The 15,681-nt window shown below is 55.5% G+C and overlaps 1 protein-coding gene across 1 annotated transcript; it reads right to left on the minus strand.

Annotated features, from left to right (window-relative positions):
* Positions 1 to 1,459: 1,459 nt before the first annotated feature.
* LSM4 (LSM4 homolog, U6 small nuclear RNA and mRNA degradation associated) lies at positions 1,460 to 15,444 on the minus strand. The gene is made up of 5 exons (XM_047096880.1): positions 15,351 to 15,444; positions 10,720 to 10,761; positions 7,141 to 7,239; positions 3,970 to 4,153; positions 1,460 to 2,152 (listed from the first exon to the last, which is right to left on the minus strand). The coding sequence occupies exons 1-5, from the start codon at positions 15,351 to 15,353 to the stop codon at positions 2,061 to 2,063; spliced, it is 420 nt and encodes a 139-aa protein (XP_046952836.1). The 5' UTR covers positions 15,354 to 15,444; the 3' UTR covers positions 1,460 to 2,060.
* Between the last annotated feature and the right edge of the window lie 237 nt (positions 15,445 to 15,681).

Below are 15,681 nucleotides of genomic sequence, written 5' to 3' on the forward strand. Positions count from 1 at the left end.
GGGACTGGGCTGCAAGCCCGGGCTGCCTGGCTGGAAAGGTCAGGGCCGGCTGGCATGTCTGGCGACACACGCGGGAAGCCGCGATTACGCAGGCTGGCTCCGGTGCCGGCGCTGAGCCCCAGTGCAGAGCCGTGGTGGGGGTGGCGGGGAGGGAGAGCCTGGGCCCAAGACCCTGAGCTGTGAAAGGCGTGTTCTCGTTCTAGTTGTTCTCAGGGCAGGGCTAGGTTAGGGGAGGAAAAACCAAACTGCTAGAAGCAGGAAGGGGCGGGGACTCCAAAGGGCTTCCCATTCGCAGCCTTGCTGGACACCTGACCCCAGCTTTCATCAAAGCCTCTCCAGACGGGGCCCCACAGGCTTTTATGGGCCTGTGAGTCCGGGGCCATGGGGGAGGGGAGCTGAGAACCCGGCCATCTCCCTTCCCACCGGTCCTTCTGGCTCCTGCCCCCACCCCCCACCCCCCACCCCCAGCCCGCAGCCCACGTCTCTGAGGGATGTGATCTCTCTGGGCCTGGGGCTTTGCCAGGCGCCCCCAGGGTTCCACTCTGCCTCCTTGCCCTGTCCCCCGTCCGCGCCAGAGTCCTGCTTTGACACTCGACACATACTCGGGCTGCAGCAGGTCCCACGAGGGGCGCCCGAGGGAAAAGCAATGGTGGTGGCCTGGGGCAGGGCAAGAGCACATCTTGAGACGGGCTGAGGAGTCTCGGATGTGGCTACCTGCGAGACTGCCTGGCTAGCCCTCGGCAGCTCCAACCAGTGGAGTTCTGTCTCAGGCAGCACCTTGGATGCTGATCACCCCTGAGAACGGGTCTCGACACGGTGACGATGAGAACCCGCTCTGGTGGGAAGCGGCTGGTGCCCCGTCTTGCCTCCCAGCACCAGGCTGTCCCGCGGTTCCCCTCACTTGTAACAACAAGGAAAATCAGTCCGCTGACAATGGCACAGAAGCATTTTGCAAAAGTGCTGGCTCAACATCCCAGGCAGATCACGTCTGTGCCCCAACTTGGGAGAGGAGATAAGAGCCTCATGACAAGGTTCCTCGCACGTTGCTGGAGGCAGCCGCTCGTCACAGCTTCTCTCAGTGAACCTGGTGTGAATGGTGCTTACAAAGCAGGGGCGGAGGGCAGGACACTGGTGGCAAGGATGGGCTGCGTGGGCATCACGCTGGCTCCTCCCTGGGACTTCCCTCCCCCCCCTTCCCCGCATCACCTCTCTCTGCAAAGGGGCCCAGGGATGACAGGCAGACCTGGTGCTGGAGGGCCACTCCCACCGCCCGGACAACAGCCACCTCTTTCTTAAAAGGACATCATGGGACACGGAACCAGTGTCCTGTTGAAATACTTCCCCTTGGCGAGACAGGCAGCAACCCTCGAAAGGAAACTTCTTTTATGGGGCTGTGATTTCCTGAGGATACCACACTCTAGATGTGCCCAATGGCTCAAAAGGAATTAGGAATTTGCAGTTGGTAGTTGTATTTGTTTTTATTTTTGTAACACAAACAGGGAGAGAGGAGGCAAAGGGGCAGGGCGCAGCAACGTCCCAGGAACAGCTTCTGTGGCGGCATACGTTCCTACGTATTTGTTTTCAAAAGGCAGTTCTGAGGTCCGTGTTTCAGGAAACTCCCAAGGCTGTCAATCTCAGTGCAAACAGCTTAAAATAAAAACCTCCGGTCTGTTCACCACAGGAGGATCCAACTCAAAATGCAAAATAAGCCTGTTTGGAAAGCGCCCGCCCTCAAAACAAGAGCGAGGGCTTTAAAGACATATTAAACACAGAATCTTCCAGGAATCGAGTCAGCTGCGGCATCACAGAACCAAAAACACCAAATAACATATCCAACTGTAGAACTGCTGGCTTTAAAAAATAAAGGGGTGGGGGTGGGGGTGGGACTTACGTAAAAAGGATCACAAAATGACAGACGGGGAGGGACGGGGGCTCTTCCCCAACACCTGCCTCTTCTTTTTGCTCTGAACACACTCCCGAATCGGAGAGCAGGACCGCAGCGTCAGGGAGCGGCAACAGATGCTCAGGGGCAGCTCAGTCTCGGGGGGACGAGGGGCGGCTCACTGTTTGCCCGCCTGTCTGCCCGGCTTCTTTTCCGGCTGACCTCTGCCTGTGCCTGGGATCCCACCTCGGCCCCGGCCACCAAACACACCTGTGAAAACAGAGGAGGGGGCTGCAGCAGAGCCGGGTCTGGAAGTCCAGCTGAGATGTGGGGTGGTGCTCCAGAAAGTTCTCAGTGTTGACGAGGGACAAGACCAGCTCCCCAGGGGTACGAGGGATGGCAGGGAGGACAGAGGTCAGCTCCCAGTCACACGGGGGCTTGGGGCGGGCTTCCTGGGAGAGGGCCTGGGGCCAGGGTAGGGGGGAGTCATCAAAAGGACAGAGCCAGATGGCTTCCAGGAGGAGGGGAGCGAGAGCCCGAACAGGGACAGCACTCAGCCCAGGGGGAGGGGCACAGGCCCCCAGCTCTGAGGACCCAGGCTTCTCTTTGCCGGCACCGCCCACACCCACTGGCCCAGGAGAGAAACCGTTGGGAGATTCTGTGTGTCCAGCCTGGGGGCGGGATAAGGGAGTTCTCTGCCCTCTAACCCCCGCTGGCCAGTGATGGGCCTGTGTTTCTAAGACATTTTATGTGGAGCCCGAGGTAGGAGCTGTGTAGGAGGCTGAGTAGTCAGGGATAGAACACAACCCCACCCAGGGAGGACCCGGAAGGACCAGGGCAGCATGGGGACACAGAAAGGTGCCCACAGTCCCCCTTCCGCCACAAACCCACAGCGGGCCCTACAGGGACTGACGCCAATGCCCGTAGAAGCTGCCTCTCCTCACCTCTCACGGGCAAGACCAGCTCTGCCACACACCGTGAGATTTCCAGCTGCCGCCGAGGGTCCCATGGGCTCTCTTTTCAGAGTGGCCCAAGGAATTACTCCTCCCTCAGTCTCTGCTCCTCTGGGCAGCTCACTCAACAGTGGTGGCCCCCAGCATGAAGAGCCAGCCCCCAGGTATGGAAAAGGCCCAGTTCACCCCCAGGCCTCGGTAACCCTCCATCTGGAGTGCCCTCTCCGCCTCCTCCCTCTGGCTCACTCCTGACGATCACGGGAACCTCGAGGCTCCGGGGGCTGACTCTGTCCGTCCTGGCCCTGCCTGTGAGCCCCCGGGGGGGGGGGGGGGGCTAGGCCTGGCACACAGAAGGCCCCTACAGATGGAAGAGACAAAGCCAGGCCCCTCCAACAAGAGGAGTGAGTGGAGGGTGGGGGGTCTGCAGATGGCCTCTGGGCTCAGGCCCCAGCTGACTGCACAACAAATTGAATTTTAAGCCAGATTTATAATCCCGGGGTTGGGGGTAGGGTGAGGGGAGTCCATCAAAAAGGCATGAACTCTTCCTTGTATAAAGGAGAGACAGCAGGGAAGGGTCTCACGCCAGGCCCTGAGCTGGGATTCTCACCAGCAGCCTGGTGAGGCAGGGGCCCCCAGACTCTCTGCAGAGGGGAACCTGAAGCTGGGGAGGTGCCTCGCCATGCCCAGAGGACCTGCCAGGACCCACAGGTGGGCATCAGACGAGGGCTCAAGTCCCAGGTCAGCACAGGCACCGCATCAGTAGGCTGAGCTGGACCCAGAGTTAAGGGAGCACCGATGACTGCTGCCGGGCAGAAGGGCCCAGGTCGGGGAGGAGGGGGGGGTCAGCACCACCCACGAGGACTACACGATGCTCCTTGGGTTGGGCCTGTGGGGCTGGGGCAGGCAGCAAACAGCAGCACCAGGAGAGCCCTGTGAGTCATGACCCCCAGCTCTACGTAGGGGGCTCAGAGCCAGGCCTGTGGCACCGTGACGGCACCACCCAAGAATGTCAACACTGGGACGGGATGGCTGACACGTGCTGCTGCAGCCACCCTTCAGCGGCAAGGCCCGGGCAGACCCCGTGGCCTAGCCAGTTGGAGGGGTCGGGGGGAATGAGGGGAGAGAAAGGCCTACCTCGCCCAGCACCCCCCATGCCTCGACCCTTCTGCTGCTTCTGCTGTTGCAGGCCACCGCGGCCACGGCCCTTGGCCACCACCTCCTCCTTGACCATGTCGATGATCTCATCAGGTATGCGCAGGTACTTGATTGTGCTGCCACGGATGTAGCACTCGGGCATCCGCCAAAACTTGTCCCCATCCTGTGCGAGAGAAGGGGGAGTCTCAGATCTGGGGAGCATGGGGGGAGTCCCTGCAGAGGGGGTGCAGACGGCCAGGGCACATCTGTCCCTCATGTCCCCATTCCCACCTGGGCCACAGTCCTAGCCTCCCTGCACCTGCAATCACCCCTGCGTAGTTCTCAGTCCTGGACTTGATGTGGGGGTGGGGGAGCTGCCTTCCAGTGGAATCTCTCCAGACCCTTGGTATCCCTTTATACAAAGAGTCAGGGGATCACATGAGATAGCTTCCTCATTCTCGACCTGTCCTCCAGTGTGGGACAGGGTTTGTTACCTGCGGCCCACAGCCCAGAGAAGGCTGTGGCCCTACGTACCAGGCACTGCCACAGCCTGGCCATGGCCCAGCCCCTCCACTCTCCTGCCCCCAGCCTTCTAGAACGCACCTTCTGGAACCCTCTCCTCCTGCCCTGACTCATTCATTCATCCACATGTCTCCTGACAGGCTCTGAGCTGGGTGTGGGACACAAGTAAGTGGGATAGAGACTCTGTGTGACCGGTGAAGAGGGCGGGAGGGGGTGGCAAGGCTGGCCAGAGGCGGCAACCAATGATGCCAGTTTTCAGAGGAGCTAATTAAGGCTGGAGAGATTAGAAGGCTTGCAAAGTCACAGACTCCGGAGCAATGCCAACGCTGCAGGTCCTAGGATGTCAACTGCCTCCCCCCCCCCCCCCGCCCCGTACCCTGTGACCAGCACAAGGCCTTGCTCCACACCCCCTCCTGTTGCCCTTGGGCAGGAGCCCAGGGCCTCTTCCTTCAGATTAGTTCTCCAGCCCCACCCCTGGTACCCTGAGCCAGAAGTCTTGGCAGCCCTCTCCTCCCTGCACATCCCTAGAAATCAGACCAAGACACTTCCCTTCTCAGAACCCAATCAGGGCCCCCTTGGCCCAAGGACAAGGTCCAAACTCCTCAGTGTGGCTCCCAAGGGCCTGAGATCTAGCCCCACCCTGGCTGCCCTCTCTCAGCTCTCGATGACGTGCCTTCCAGATGGAAACTTCTGGAACACACAGTGGGCTTCTTGCCTCTAGCACTTTGCACATGCTGTTCCCACTTTTCCATGTCTGGCTAACTCTGACCCCCGACAGGCCTTGCTTCCCAGCCTCCTTGAAACCCCCAGTCCTCATGCATAACACTTCCCAGCAGTGCCTGGGTCAGGCCAGTCTGGCCCAGTGGAAGTACTCAACATGACAAATGGAAAACTAAGGGCCAAAAGGAATGTCTGGGGGCCAACTCTTCCCAAGAGTGTGCACAAGCCCCCAACCCGCACAGGAATCCCATGAGGTCTCGGGGCACTCCTCTCCCAGGAAAGGTAGGCCAGGGGCCAAGTCCGCAGGGATGCAAAGTACAGCCTGACAGAAACAGAATGATTCCATGGAAGCTCAGGGCTGGGACTGGCTGCTCAGGGCTCAGCTTTCCCTTAGCCAAGGACAGGCTGGGCCCAGCACACTCCCTGCAGGAACCAGAGCTTACTCTGCATTCCCTGGCAAGAGCTGAGCAGCCTGAGCTGAAACCACCCTCCAACCAACCTTAGCTTTCCAGTGCTTTCTTGGCCCCTGGGGTGTCTGTATCCTGCCCATGCTGCCTGCTGCCCAAGGGAGGTGCTGCTACCACAGCACCGGAGGATGCCGGAGAGCCCAAGTGACACTGAACCTCACACCGGCCTCTCTTTCCAACCAGTAGATACAAAGGGAGGACGACCCAGGAGGACCCACAGGTCCAGTCTCTGCTGGCGGTGGAGGTCAAGGCTGACCTTGCCCTGAGAACTGGCGGTTGCTTCCAGGCCCCAGCAGTGGACACAGACCTACTGGCCACGTGCTCGGCTATGCACTGTGACAGCGTCTGCTATAGCCACACTGGAACTGCCCAGACACCTGCTGCCAGAAGGGCGGCATGAAAACCCGGAGAAAGTTTCTAGCGGGACACCTCCCACAATGTACCATCACAAGAAGCAGGGCACAGAGCCACACAGGTGAGGGGAGACGGTCACACTTACCACTTTGCCTGCCGGGGTGTGAACCACCCAGGAGGACGGCCCAGGGGCAAGACGGGCTGCCTAGTGCTCTGCTGTACTCTGGGATGGCAAGCCTCAGGGCACCTGCCCACGGGCTCAAGACAGCCCCATTCTGGATGGTCCCCCTGCACCTTCCTCCCCGGTAACATAGGGGGCTGTTGCCAAAAGGGGGATGGAGACTGGAATCGAGGCAGAAGGAAAGCCCTGGCAAACCCCAACACAGGTTAGCAGTAGAGAGCCCTGCCTTCACCACTATCATCATTCTCATTGCTCTGTGGGTCATCCTGAGGGCTGGGGAGGCCTGTGACCCTAGACCTCCAGTCCTGGCCCATCCAGGGGTCCTCCTGGCCCTGTACTTCCTGGTTTGAGGCCTTGGGAGGTAAACAAGTTTCCTAGTCCACAGGGCCACAGGGCTGCCCTCGCCCCCTGGTGGCCTGGACATCCCATGGCCACATCACCCTGGCCTGCTTGGCGAGAGATATACACAACCAGGACCAAAGGCAGCAGAGGCTGACAAGGAAGGTCAGGTTTGCCTTGGAGGCCACCGCCCTACCTGGACACTAGGGATCTGAAACCAGAAGTGCCCCCTAGGCCTAAGTCCTTCTTGTTTAGGACGGGCACCAGAGGTGGGGGGATGGGGCAGCGTCCCCATAGGTGCAAAGTCCGGGGCACCAGGTGGAGTTGGAGGCCCGCACATCTGCCCCCACCACACCTGGACCAGTCACTCGGGCCCCGCCCTTCCTAAGCCCGACTTCTTCCATAGCCTTACCCGGGCGGGATGACCTGGCAGATGTCATCCCACAAGGGCAGGGAGGGACCTTCACTCCCCTGAGGGCGCTGAGGCTCTATAAGCCCCAGATCTTATACCAGCCTGGCCCTGCCTGACCAGCTGTGCCAGAAGGCCCCCAGGCAGTGGGCGCAGACTCAGGGCACGAGGGCACTCACCCTAGATGTGCAGATCACCTCTCGAAGGTTAATGTTCATCCAGTTATCACAGCTCACCAGGTGCCCATTGTATGTCTCTCCATTTTTGAGTTCCACCAGCTGGAAAGAAACGGCCCCAAGTCAGCCATGGGTCCCAAGGGAAGCGCAGCCCTACTTCTAAGAGCTATGGGACTATGGCCCGGGCCTCATTCTGACACATCCTAGCACCTCTTGGGACCCAGTAGCCACAGCACATGGTGCCTAACATGGTCCACACACACACATCCCCATCCCCTGACCCCCGGCCTCAGTGGCCCATCTTACAGGCGACACGTTTTACATCCTCTGTATGTTTTGCTGGGCATCGTAGACTTCTATGATGAAACCAAAAAAAAAATTTTTTTTTAAAGTTTATTTATTTTTGACAGAGACAGAGTGCAAACATGAGCTGGGGAGGTGCAGAGAGAGAGAGAGGGAGACACAGAATCCAAAGCAGGCTCCAGGCTCCGAGCCGTCAGCACAGAGCCCGATGCGGGGCTCGAACCCACAAACCGTGAGATCATGACCTGGGCCGAAGTCGGACGCTTAACTGGCTGGGCCACCCAGGTGCCCCGAAACCAATTTTTTTGTGCAAAGCAAACAAACAAAAAAACAAAAAACAAAAAACAAACCCACAAAAAATCCTCTACAAAGCTTTCTTTAAAGGAACCAGCGAGGTTTGGGTAACAGTGGCCACTGATTCATGACAGCTGGGAAGGCACACCTCAGCTGGTCCCGGCAGGTGTGCCAGGGGCAGGTGTTCTTTGATGGCACATGGGTGAGCTTTGGTGGTCTGGAAAGTCTTTTTCCATCCAACGCCTACTTACTCATCTGTTTTGTTTTGTTTTATTTTATTTTATTTTATTTTATTTATTTATTTATTTATTTTTAAAGCCTTCTTTTTTTAAAATTTTATTTATTTTGTGTTTTTTATTTTTTATTTTTTTAACATTTATTTATTGAGAGACAGAGAGAGACAGAGCATGAGCAGGGGAGGGGCAGAGAGAGAGAGAGGAAGACACAGAATCCGAAGCAGGCTCCAGGCTCTGAGCTGTCAGCACAGGGCCCAACGCGGGGCTCGAACTCACGAACTGTGAGATCACGACCTGAGCTGAAGTAGGACGCTTAACTGACTGAGCCACCCGGTCGCCCCCTTACTCGTCTATTTTAATGTGTTTTGGGAAAACACAAGTAGTAGCACATCATTCTGAAAATATGCTGACATTTAAAAAAGAATCAACTCGGGGGAAAAAAAAAAAAAGAATCAACTCAGGTACCTGCCCAGGAGAAATAAAAACAAACATCCACGCAAGACCGAGTGTACAAATGTCACTGCGGCCAAAACAATCCCAAAAAGACAAAAAATAGAAACCACCCACATGTCCATCATCAGCAGACAAATGGATAAACAAACTGTGGTATGTCTATACAAAGGAGTATCACATGGCCATAAGGAACGAAGCCCTGATACACGTTAAAATGTGGACGAACCTCGAAAAATATTAAAAGAAAACAAACACAAAAGGCCACACAGTGCATGATCCCATTTCTAGGAAACGTCCAGAAGAGGCAGATCCATAGACACAGAAGGCAGGTTAGTGGTTGCCAGGGGCTGGGGGAAGGGGAGTCACTGTTAACAGGGATGGGGTTTCCTTCCCGGGTGATGAAATTGTTCTGAAACTACACAGAGGTGGTTGGTTGTTTACAACACTGTGAATGTACTAAATACCCCTGAGTTGTATGTGTTAAAAGGCTGAATGGGGGGCGCCTGGGTGGCGCAGTCGGTTAAGCGTCCGACTTCAGCCAGGTCACGATCTCGCGGTCTGTGAGTTCGAGCCCCGCGTCGGGCTCTGGGCTGATGGCTCAGAGCCTGGAGCCTGTTTCTGATTCTGTGTCTCCCTCTCTCTCTGCCCCTCGCCCGTTCATGCTCTGTCTCTCTCTGTCCCAAAAATAAATAAACGTTGAAAAAAAAAAAAAATTAAAAAAAAAAAAAAAAAGGCTGAATGGTAGGTGCGCCTGGCTGGCTCAGTCAGAAGAGCATGTGACTCTTAATCTCGGGGTTGTGAGTTTGAGCCCCTTGTTGGGTGTAGAGATTGCATAAATAAATGAATTAAGTAAAAACTTCAAAAAAAAAAAGGTTCAGGGGCACCTGGGTGGCTCAGTCAGTTAAGCTGCCGGTTTCGGCTCGAGTCATGATCTCACAGTTCATGGGTTCCAGCCTCACATCAGGCTCTCTGCTGTCAGCGCAGAATCTGTTTTGGATCTTCTGTCTCCCTCTCTCTGACCCTTACTTGCTTGCTTGTGCATGCACACACACACTCTCTCTCTCAAAAGTAAATAAACATAAAAAAAAAAAAGATTGAACTGTCTATGAATTATATTTCAGTAAAAAAGAGAGAACAGAATATACTGACATATATCACACACTGTATGATTATGGGCAAAAGTCATTTAGGGAAAAAACACGCGTTATGTGATCCCATGTATATTTTCAAAAAGCACATTCATGTTTATACACGTATGTTAAAAGTCTGGATGTGCAGGGCACCTGGCTGGCTCAGTAGGTGTAGCATGTGACTCTTGACCTTGGGTTTGTGAGTTTGAGCCCCATTTGGGCCAGGAGTCTACTTAAAAAAAAAAAGTGTAGATGTGCATATATCAAAGATATAGTTAATTTGCTGGGAAGGTTAATGAAGAGAAGCTTCTAGGTTTTTTTTAATGTTCACTTGGTTTTGAAGGAGAGAGAGACAGAGCATGAGCAGGGGAGGGGCAAAGAGAGAGAGAGACACAAGAATCTGAAGCAGGCTCCAGGCTCTGAGCTGTCATCATGGAGCCCAACGTGGGCTCGAACTGAAGGGCCATGAGATCATGACCTGAGCTGAAGCCGAATGCTTAACTGATTGAGTTACCCAGGTGCCCCTGGAGCGTCTAGTTTCTATGTATCTCTAGTGTTTGACATTTTAAAAAAAAGTTTATTTGTTTTGAGAGAGAGAGAGAGAGAGCATGTGTGTGTGTAAGTGTAGGGGGCAGAAGAGGGGCAGAAAGAGAGGGAGAGAATCCAAGCAGGGTCTGCACTCAGCGCAGAACCTGACCTGGGGCCTGATTCCACAAAACTTGAGATCGTGATTTGAGCCGAAATCAAGAGTCGGACACTTAACCCACTGAACCACTCAGGTGCCCCATGGTGTTTGACATTTTTTCCCCCTAAGTTTTTAAACATTTATTTATCTTTGAGAGCAAGAGAGAGAGAGAATCCCAAGCAGGCTCTGCATCGTCAGCACAGAGCCCGACACAGGGCTCGATCCCATGAACTGTGAGATCATGACCTGAGTCGAAATCAACAGTCGGATGCTGAACTGCCTGAGCCACACAAGTGGCCCAGTGTTCGACATTTTAATAAGCATGTATTACTTTTATAAGCAGCAGAACTAACCCAAGTCCTGACACAGGCAGAAGAGGGTTAGGAGGGCAGGTCTGCCTCACCCTTTGCCCAGTGTCCCCACCCCCATTCTGAGGCCGGCCCCCACTGAAACTCCTTGCCCCCGGCCCACACGGACTCACCATGGGATGATTCTGAGCAGTCTTCAGCAGTGACAAGGGAAGCTGTAAGGCAAACAAAGGCACGTGACTTGTCTGTCTGATCAGCACCAAGGAGCCTTGGCCTCTGGGCACAGCTGGGACTCCAGTCCCACAAATCTGCCAGCTCATCACAGTGCTGGGGGTGCGGGAGCATGCATCCCTCACCCCGATAGAAGACACGTGCTCCCAACTCTGCCCAACCCCAGGACACACGCTGCCTCCCGGTGTGGTAAAATTTCAAAAGCCTGCCTCCTGCCCAAGATCAGAGGCAGCAGTCACCTGGTCTTGGGGCTGACCAAGGGCATTTCTTTATAACTCACGTTGCATATATTTACACCCTCGACAGGAAAGGGCTTAGTCCTCCGTGCTTATCAGTAGCATCACAGCACACAGGTCCTACCGCTGGTTGCGTTTTTTACTCAACTGCTGTCTCTGAGATGCATCCATGTGAATACATGCAGCTCCTTCAACTTCATCCTCAGTGAGGTTATTGTCACACCCACTCTACAGATGGGGATACTGAGGCTTAGAGACTGAGGACCTTGCTGGGCACTATAGAGCTAGTAAGAGATAGAGCCTGGCTTGACCCCATTTGCTGGAAGGCAGTTCATGCTGAGCCCACGCCTCAAAGGGCAGCCAAGCAGCCTTCATCGAAGGTGGCTACGTCTGAGCTAGGTTTTCAGAGAGCACTCCATCAGGTAGGAGGAAGAAACATTCCAGAAAAAAAATCTGTCACTACTACAAGTGACAGCAAATAAAAGATGCACTCTTTGAAATATCACCCACACAAAGTTTTCAAGATATTAAAAAAAAAAAAATCTGCTCTTCTCATTTTGGGTGTACAAATCACGACCCACATACTAAGGGCCTGCCTCTCGGTCTCCAGGAGGGTGACCTCGGGTGGCAGTGCTTGGGTCCGGGATTCGATGACAGGCCAGCTGGCAAGGCCAGATGAAGGTTCCGGACCGAGGGTCCCACGGATGAGACACTGCCTCAGCGGGGGGGACGGGAGCTTCACTGTACCCTGTCCTGGCAGTTCTGGAATCCGAAGTCACCCTGCCCCCCAGAAGCTCTCTGCAGGGGAGTCTCAGCCTGCCCTCACCCTCCCAACGCAAGGCAGCTGCTTCTCCAGGTGGTGGCGACCGGAGGCCAGAAATGGCCCTCAACCCCCACAGGGGGGCCCCAGTGGAAAGACCTGAGCGGGGATTCCCACATCCCATAGACCTTCTCTATGAAGGGCTGCCCAGGGGAGGTCCGGCGCCGGCAGGAAGCCAGGCCCAAGCCCACTTCCTGTATTGGCTTCCTGGAAGGGCAAGAGAAGGGGCCACGTGGAGAAGAGGTGGCTGCTGAGAGGAGGGCGGGCAAGCAGGCTGGGGCCCCAAAGAGACAACCTGCAGCTCCTGTGCCCTCATCTGTGCGATGGTGCCCGGGTGCAGAGAGCCATGGAAAAACAGGAGGCTCCGACTCCCACGTGGGGGCCGCGAGCCTCGGTCGCCTTTTACAGTGGAGAAGCCCCAGGCTTTCCTGGGCAAGCCTGTTATCTTGTGTCCAAAATGGGAACGTGGACCAGGGTGACACACTCGGGTCTTCCTCCCAGATTACCTGAGGGGGCAGGGCCAGGCTGGCCCTGGAAGGCATAGAAGATGGACTCAGCACTGAGGCAGAGAGAAGTGCAGCCAAGGCCCCTCTAGATGAGGGACCAGCGGCCAGAGCAGGAGGGACCTTCCAGGGACACACAGCAAGATCCTGGTAAAGCCCATGAAAGCTGATGTCCGTCAGCAGGGGACCCACAGGGGTCCTCCTACGGCATACACAGCTTCTTTTTATTTTTGGGAAAGCACAAGCCAGGGAGGGTCAGAGAGAGGGGGACAGAGGGTCCGAAGCAGCCTCTGCACTGACAGGCTGACAGCAGCAAGCCAGATGTGGGGCTGGAACTCACAAACCGTGAGATCCTGACCTGAGCTCAACTGACTGAGCCACCCAGGTGCCCCGTTTTTTTGTTTTTTTTTTTTAAGTTTATTTATTTATTTTTGAGAGAGAGGGAGTGGGAGGGAGAGTGTGAGCGGGGGAGGGGCAGACAGAAAGGAGAGAGAATCCCAATCAGCACAGAGCTCGAACTCATGGAACTGTGAGATCAGGACCTGAGCCGAAATCAAGAGCCTGACACTTAACTGAGCCACCCAGGCATAGGCTTCTCTGCCGGCGCTGGCCTTTCCCTTGTCCCAGCTACTGGCACCACAGCCCTGAAGAAGCCACAGCTTCCTCGGCTGTCACTGGCAGTGCCCTATTCACAAAGCAGCTGAGAAGGCGTCTGAGACACAGAAGGCACCAAAACCTGCTCCCAACACTCCCCTGCACATCCAGGCCCCAGGCAGGTCACAAGGCCAAGCCAGCTCCAGCCAAACTGGACCATTCGGTTTCTCACAAGCCACACCCATTTGTGCTGTACGACCTTTGTTCCCCAAGTTCCCTCTGCCTGAGCTGTCCTTCCCCAGGCTGGTAGCTGCTCCCATATCACTTCTTAAGGCTGTTGGCCAAGCCCTCATAATAACCTCGTCTAGGGATTGAGATTTCCACCTGGGCCACCCACTGCTGCTTCCATTATAGGACAGAGCCAGTCTCTAATTATCTTGTTTATTATGTCTCCCTGGCTAGACTGGAAAACTCAGAGGGTGTGGACTTTGTCCAGTGCCGAGCTTGGAGCCAGGCACTTGAGAGGGACTCAGTAAATATTTGCTAAACAAATACACAAGAAAATGCACACATCATCCAGGGAGGCAAGCGGTGTGGGTGGAATAACTGCCCCACCCCACAGATAAGAAAAGGCGAGGCTCAGATGGGGAGGGGTGGCATCGGAACAGTCCCCCCAAGGCTGCAATGGCCGGGAGCAGTGTCCACATCTTGCCATCTTCCAGATCTTTATCCCTAAACTGAGCCGGAGACAGAGGCTAGAGGAAGGGGAAGATCCCTGAGAACTTAAAAGACTCGGTGGGGAAGAAGTTCTTGAAGGTGACCAGGGAGATGGCACCAGGACACCATTGGGGGAGACAAGGCTGTCTAGAGTTGGGAAAGTCAAAAGCTTCAGAAAAGAGCCTCCCTTCCTCTAGGCTTTTTCAGAATGTCTGGGGTCTGGTTCTCAGGTCTAAACCAATCTAAGGCTAGACCTGACAGCTTCCTGAGGCTCCCAATTCAGGAAGCTGTCATGGATCGACCCTCCAGACCTCCTGCTTTCGGCCCCACCATGACCAAAGGGAACTGGCAGTGTGTCATGCGTTGTCCCTTCGTGAACATTCTTCAGGCTGAAAAAATAAGTCTTTCCACAAGCACTGTTCTAGGCTCAGGCAACAACTTATCAGGGATAAAAGTCAAAGATCCTGCCTCCAGGGAGCTTAACGAGGAAGGAAACTTCCGGTTCCGCCCATGCCCTCAGGTCAATTCTGCCCTCCAGCAGAGAGGAACACACTCCCTTCTCTCAATTCCTGCAACAGCCAGCAGTATTTAGTGCAAGCCTTCCCTAACCTTCAGGGTGACTGGTGCTGATGGGCTAGGCACTCTCCTTAGGAGGCCTGGCTCTGAATTTGTGTGGTCCTGCTTCCCTGTCCACACATTTTAATTTTTTTATTTTTTTGAGAAGGAGAGAGAGAGCACGCAAAAAGAGGGGCAGAGGGAGCGAATCCAAAGCAGGCTCCATCCTCAGCTACGGGGCTCCATCCCATGACCCTGGGGTCGTGACCTGAGCCAAAAATCAAAAGTTGGACGCTCAACAGACTGAGCCACTCAAGTACCCCTACACATTTTTTTTAAAGTAAGCTCTACGCCCAACACGGGGCCTGAACTCACACCCCCAGTATCAAGAGTCGCATGCTCTACCAACTGAGCCAGCCAGGCGCACCTCCCTGTCTATACTCTGAAGGCACAGGCACTCTCTGGCCTAAGTCCAGAACTTCCAGACCCGAGAGCAGCATGGTTCTGGAAAGGTTTCCGGTCAGGGCCTCAGTTTCTCCTTCAGTGAACTGGGAGGGTGCAGTGATTCCACTCGTGGTTCAAAATGCCCTTTCTCCAGAAACGACACCCTGTGTGATCCAGGGAGAAGGCAAATCTCCTCTATGGGCCTGTTTTTTTCAGCCTGAAAACGAGTGGCACAGAAGACTTGTGCTAACATTCTAAGAACCTTGCAGGTCTTGAAAGTCTCAGAACTGGCTTAATTTGAGAACTCAGATCGGCCCCCTGTCGCTCCACCTTTCCAATATATGAAGTTAGATTAGGTCGGATGCACTTGGAGCCACTCCCTGCCCGAACTCACTCTAAGGCGTTCACCGGACCCTTTGCCGGGTCCCCTCTCTCAGGCCTCGGTTTCCCCATCTGCAAGGTGGGAAGACTGCAGCTAGGCAGACGTATTATGAGTACACGTTCGTCCAATCCTAAATTCCCTGAGAGCGACGTGCTGGGTGCCCTGGGAGACCTCCCTGCCCTCGTCTGCGGCCGGGGGGCAGAATCGAGGCCCTGGCTGCACTCTAGCTCCGTGTCGCCCCTGCCTCAGCGCCCGCCCCGAAGGCGCTCGGCGGCCGCGTCCCCCGCCTCCCGGAGAGACCTCGCAGCCGCGCAGCCCTCACCATGGTGTCGGCGGGAAGCCGGCTAGCCGACCACTTCCGCCGCCGCCGCTCACGCTCCTGCCGGTAGCCGCCCTGCCGCGCGCCACTAAGCTGAAATGAAGTGGCAGCGACGTGAGCCAGTCAGCGCGGGGCTCGAGGGAAGAGCAACCAATCAACGTGGAGTAGGGAGGGGTCGGCTAGACAAGAGGGACAAGGTTGGCTGTGTTCTCGCTGGAGGAATACGGGAGAGGGCCGTAAAGTGTCGACGTGAGTGCTGAAAAAGGGGCGGAGCCACGCGCGCCAGCTCCAGTGGCCTTGTGGGTAAAGGCGCATGCGCAGGTGAAACTCTCGT

Source organism: Lynx rufus, unplaced genomic scaffold (assembly GCF_022079265.1).
Source record: "Lynx rufus isolate CCGP_SWC_20201006 ecotype Redwood Valley unplaced genomic scaffold, mLynRuf1.p SCAF_4, whole genome shotgun sequence".
NCBI lineage: Eukaryota > Metazoa > Chordata > Mammalia > Carnivora > Felidae > Lynx > Lynx rufus.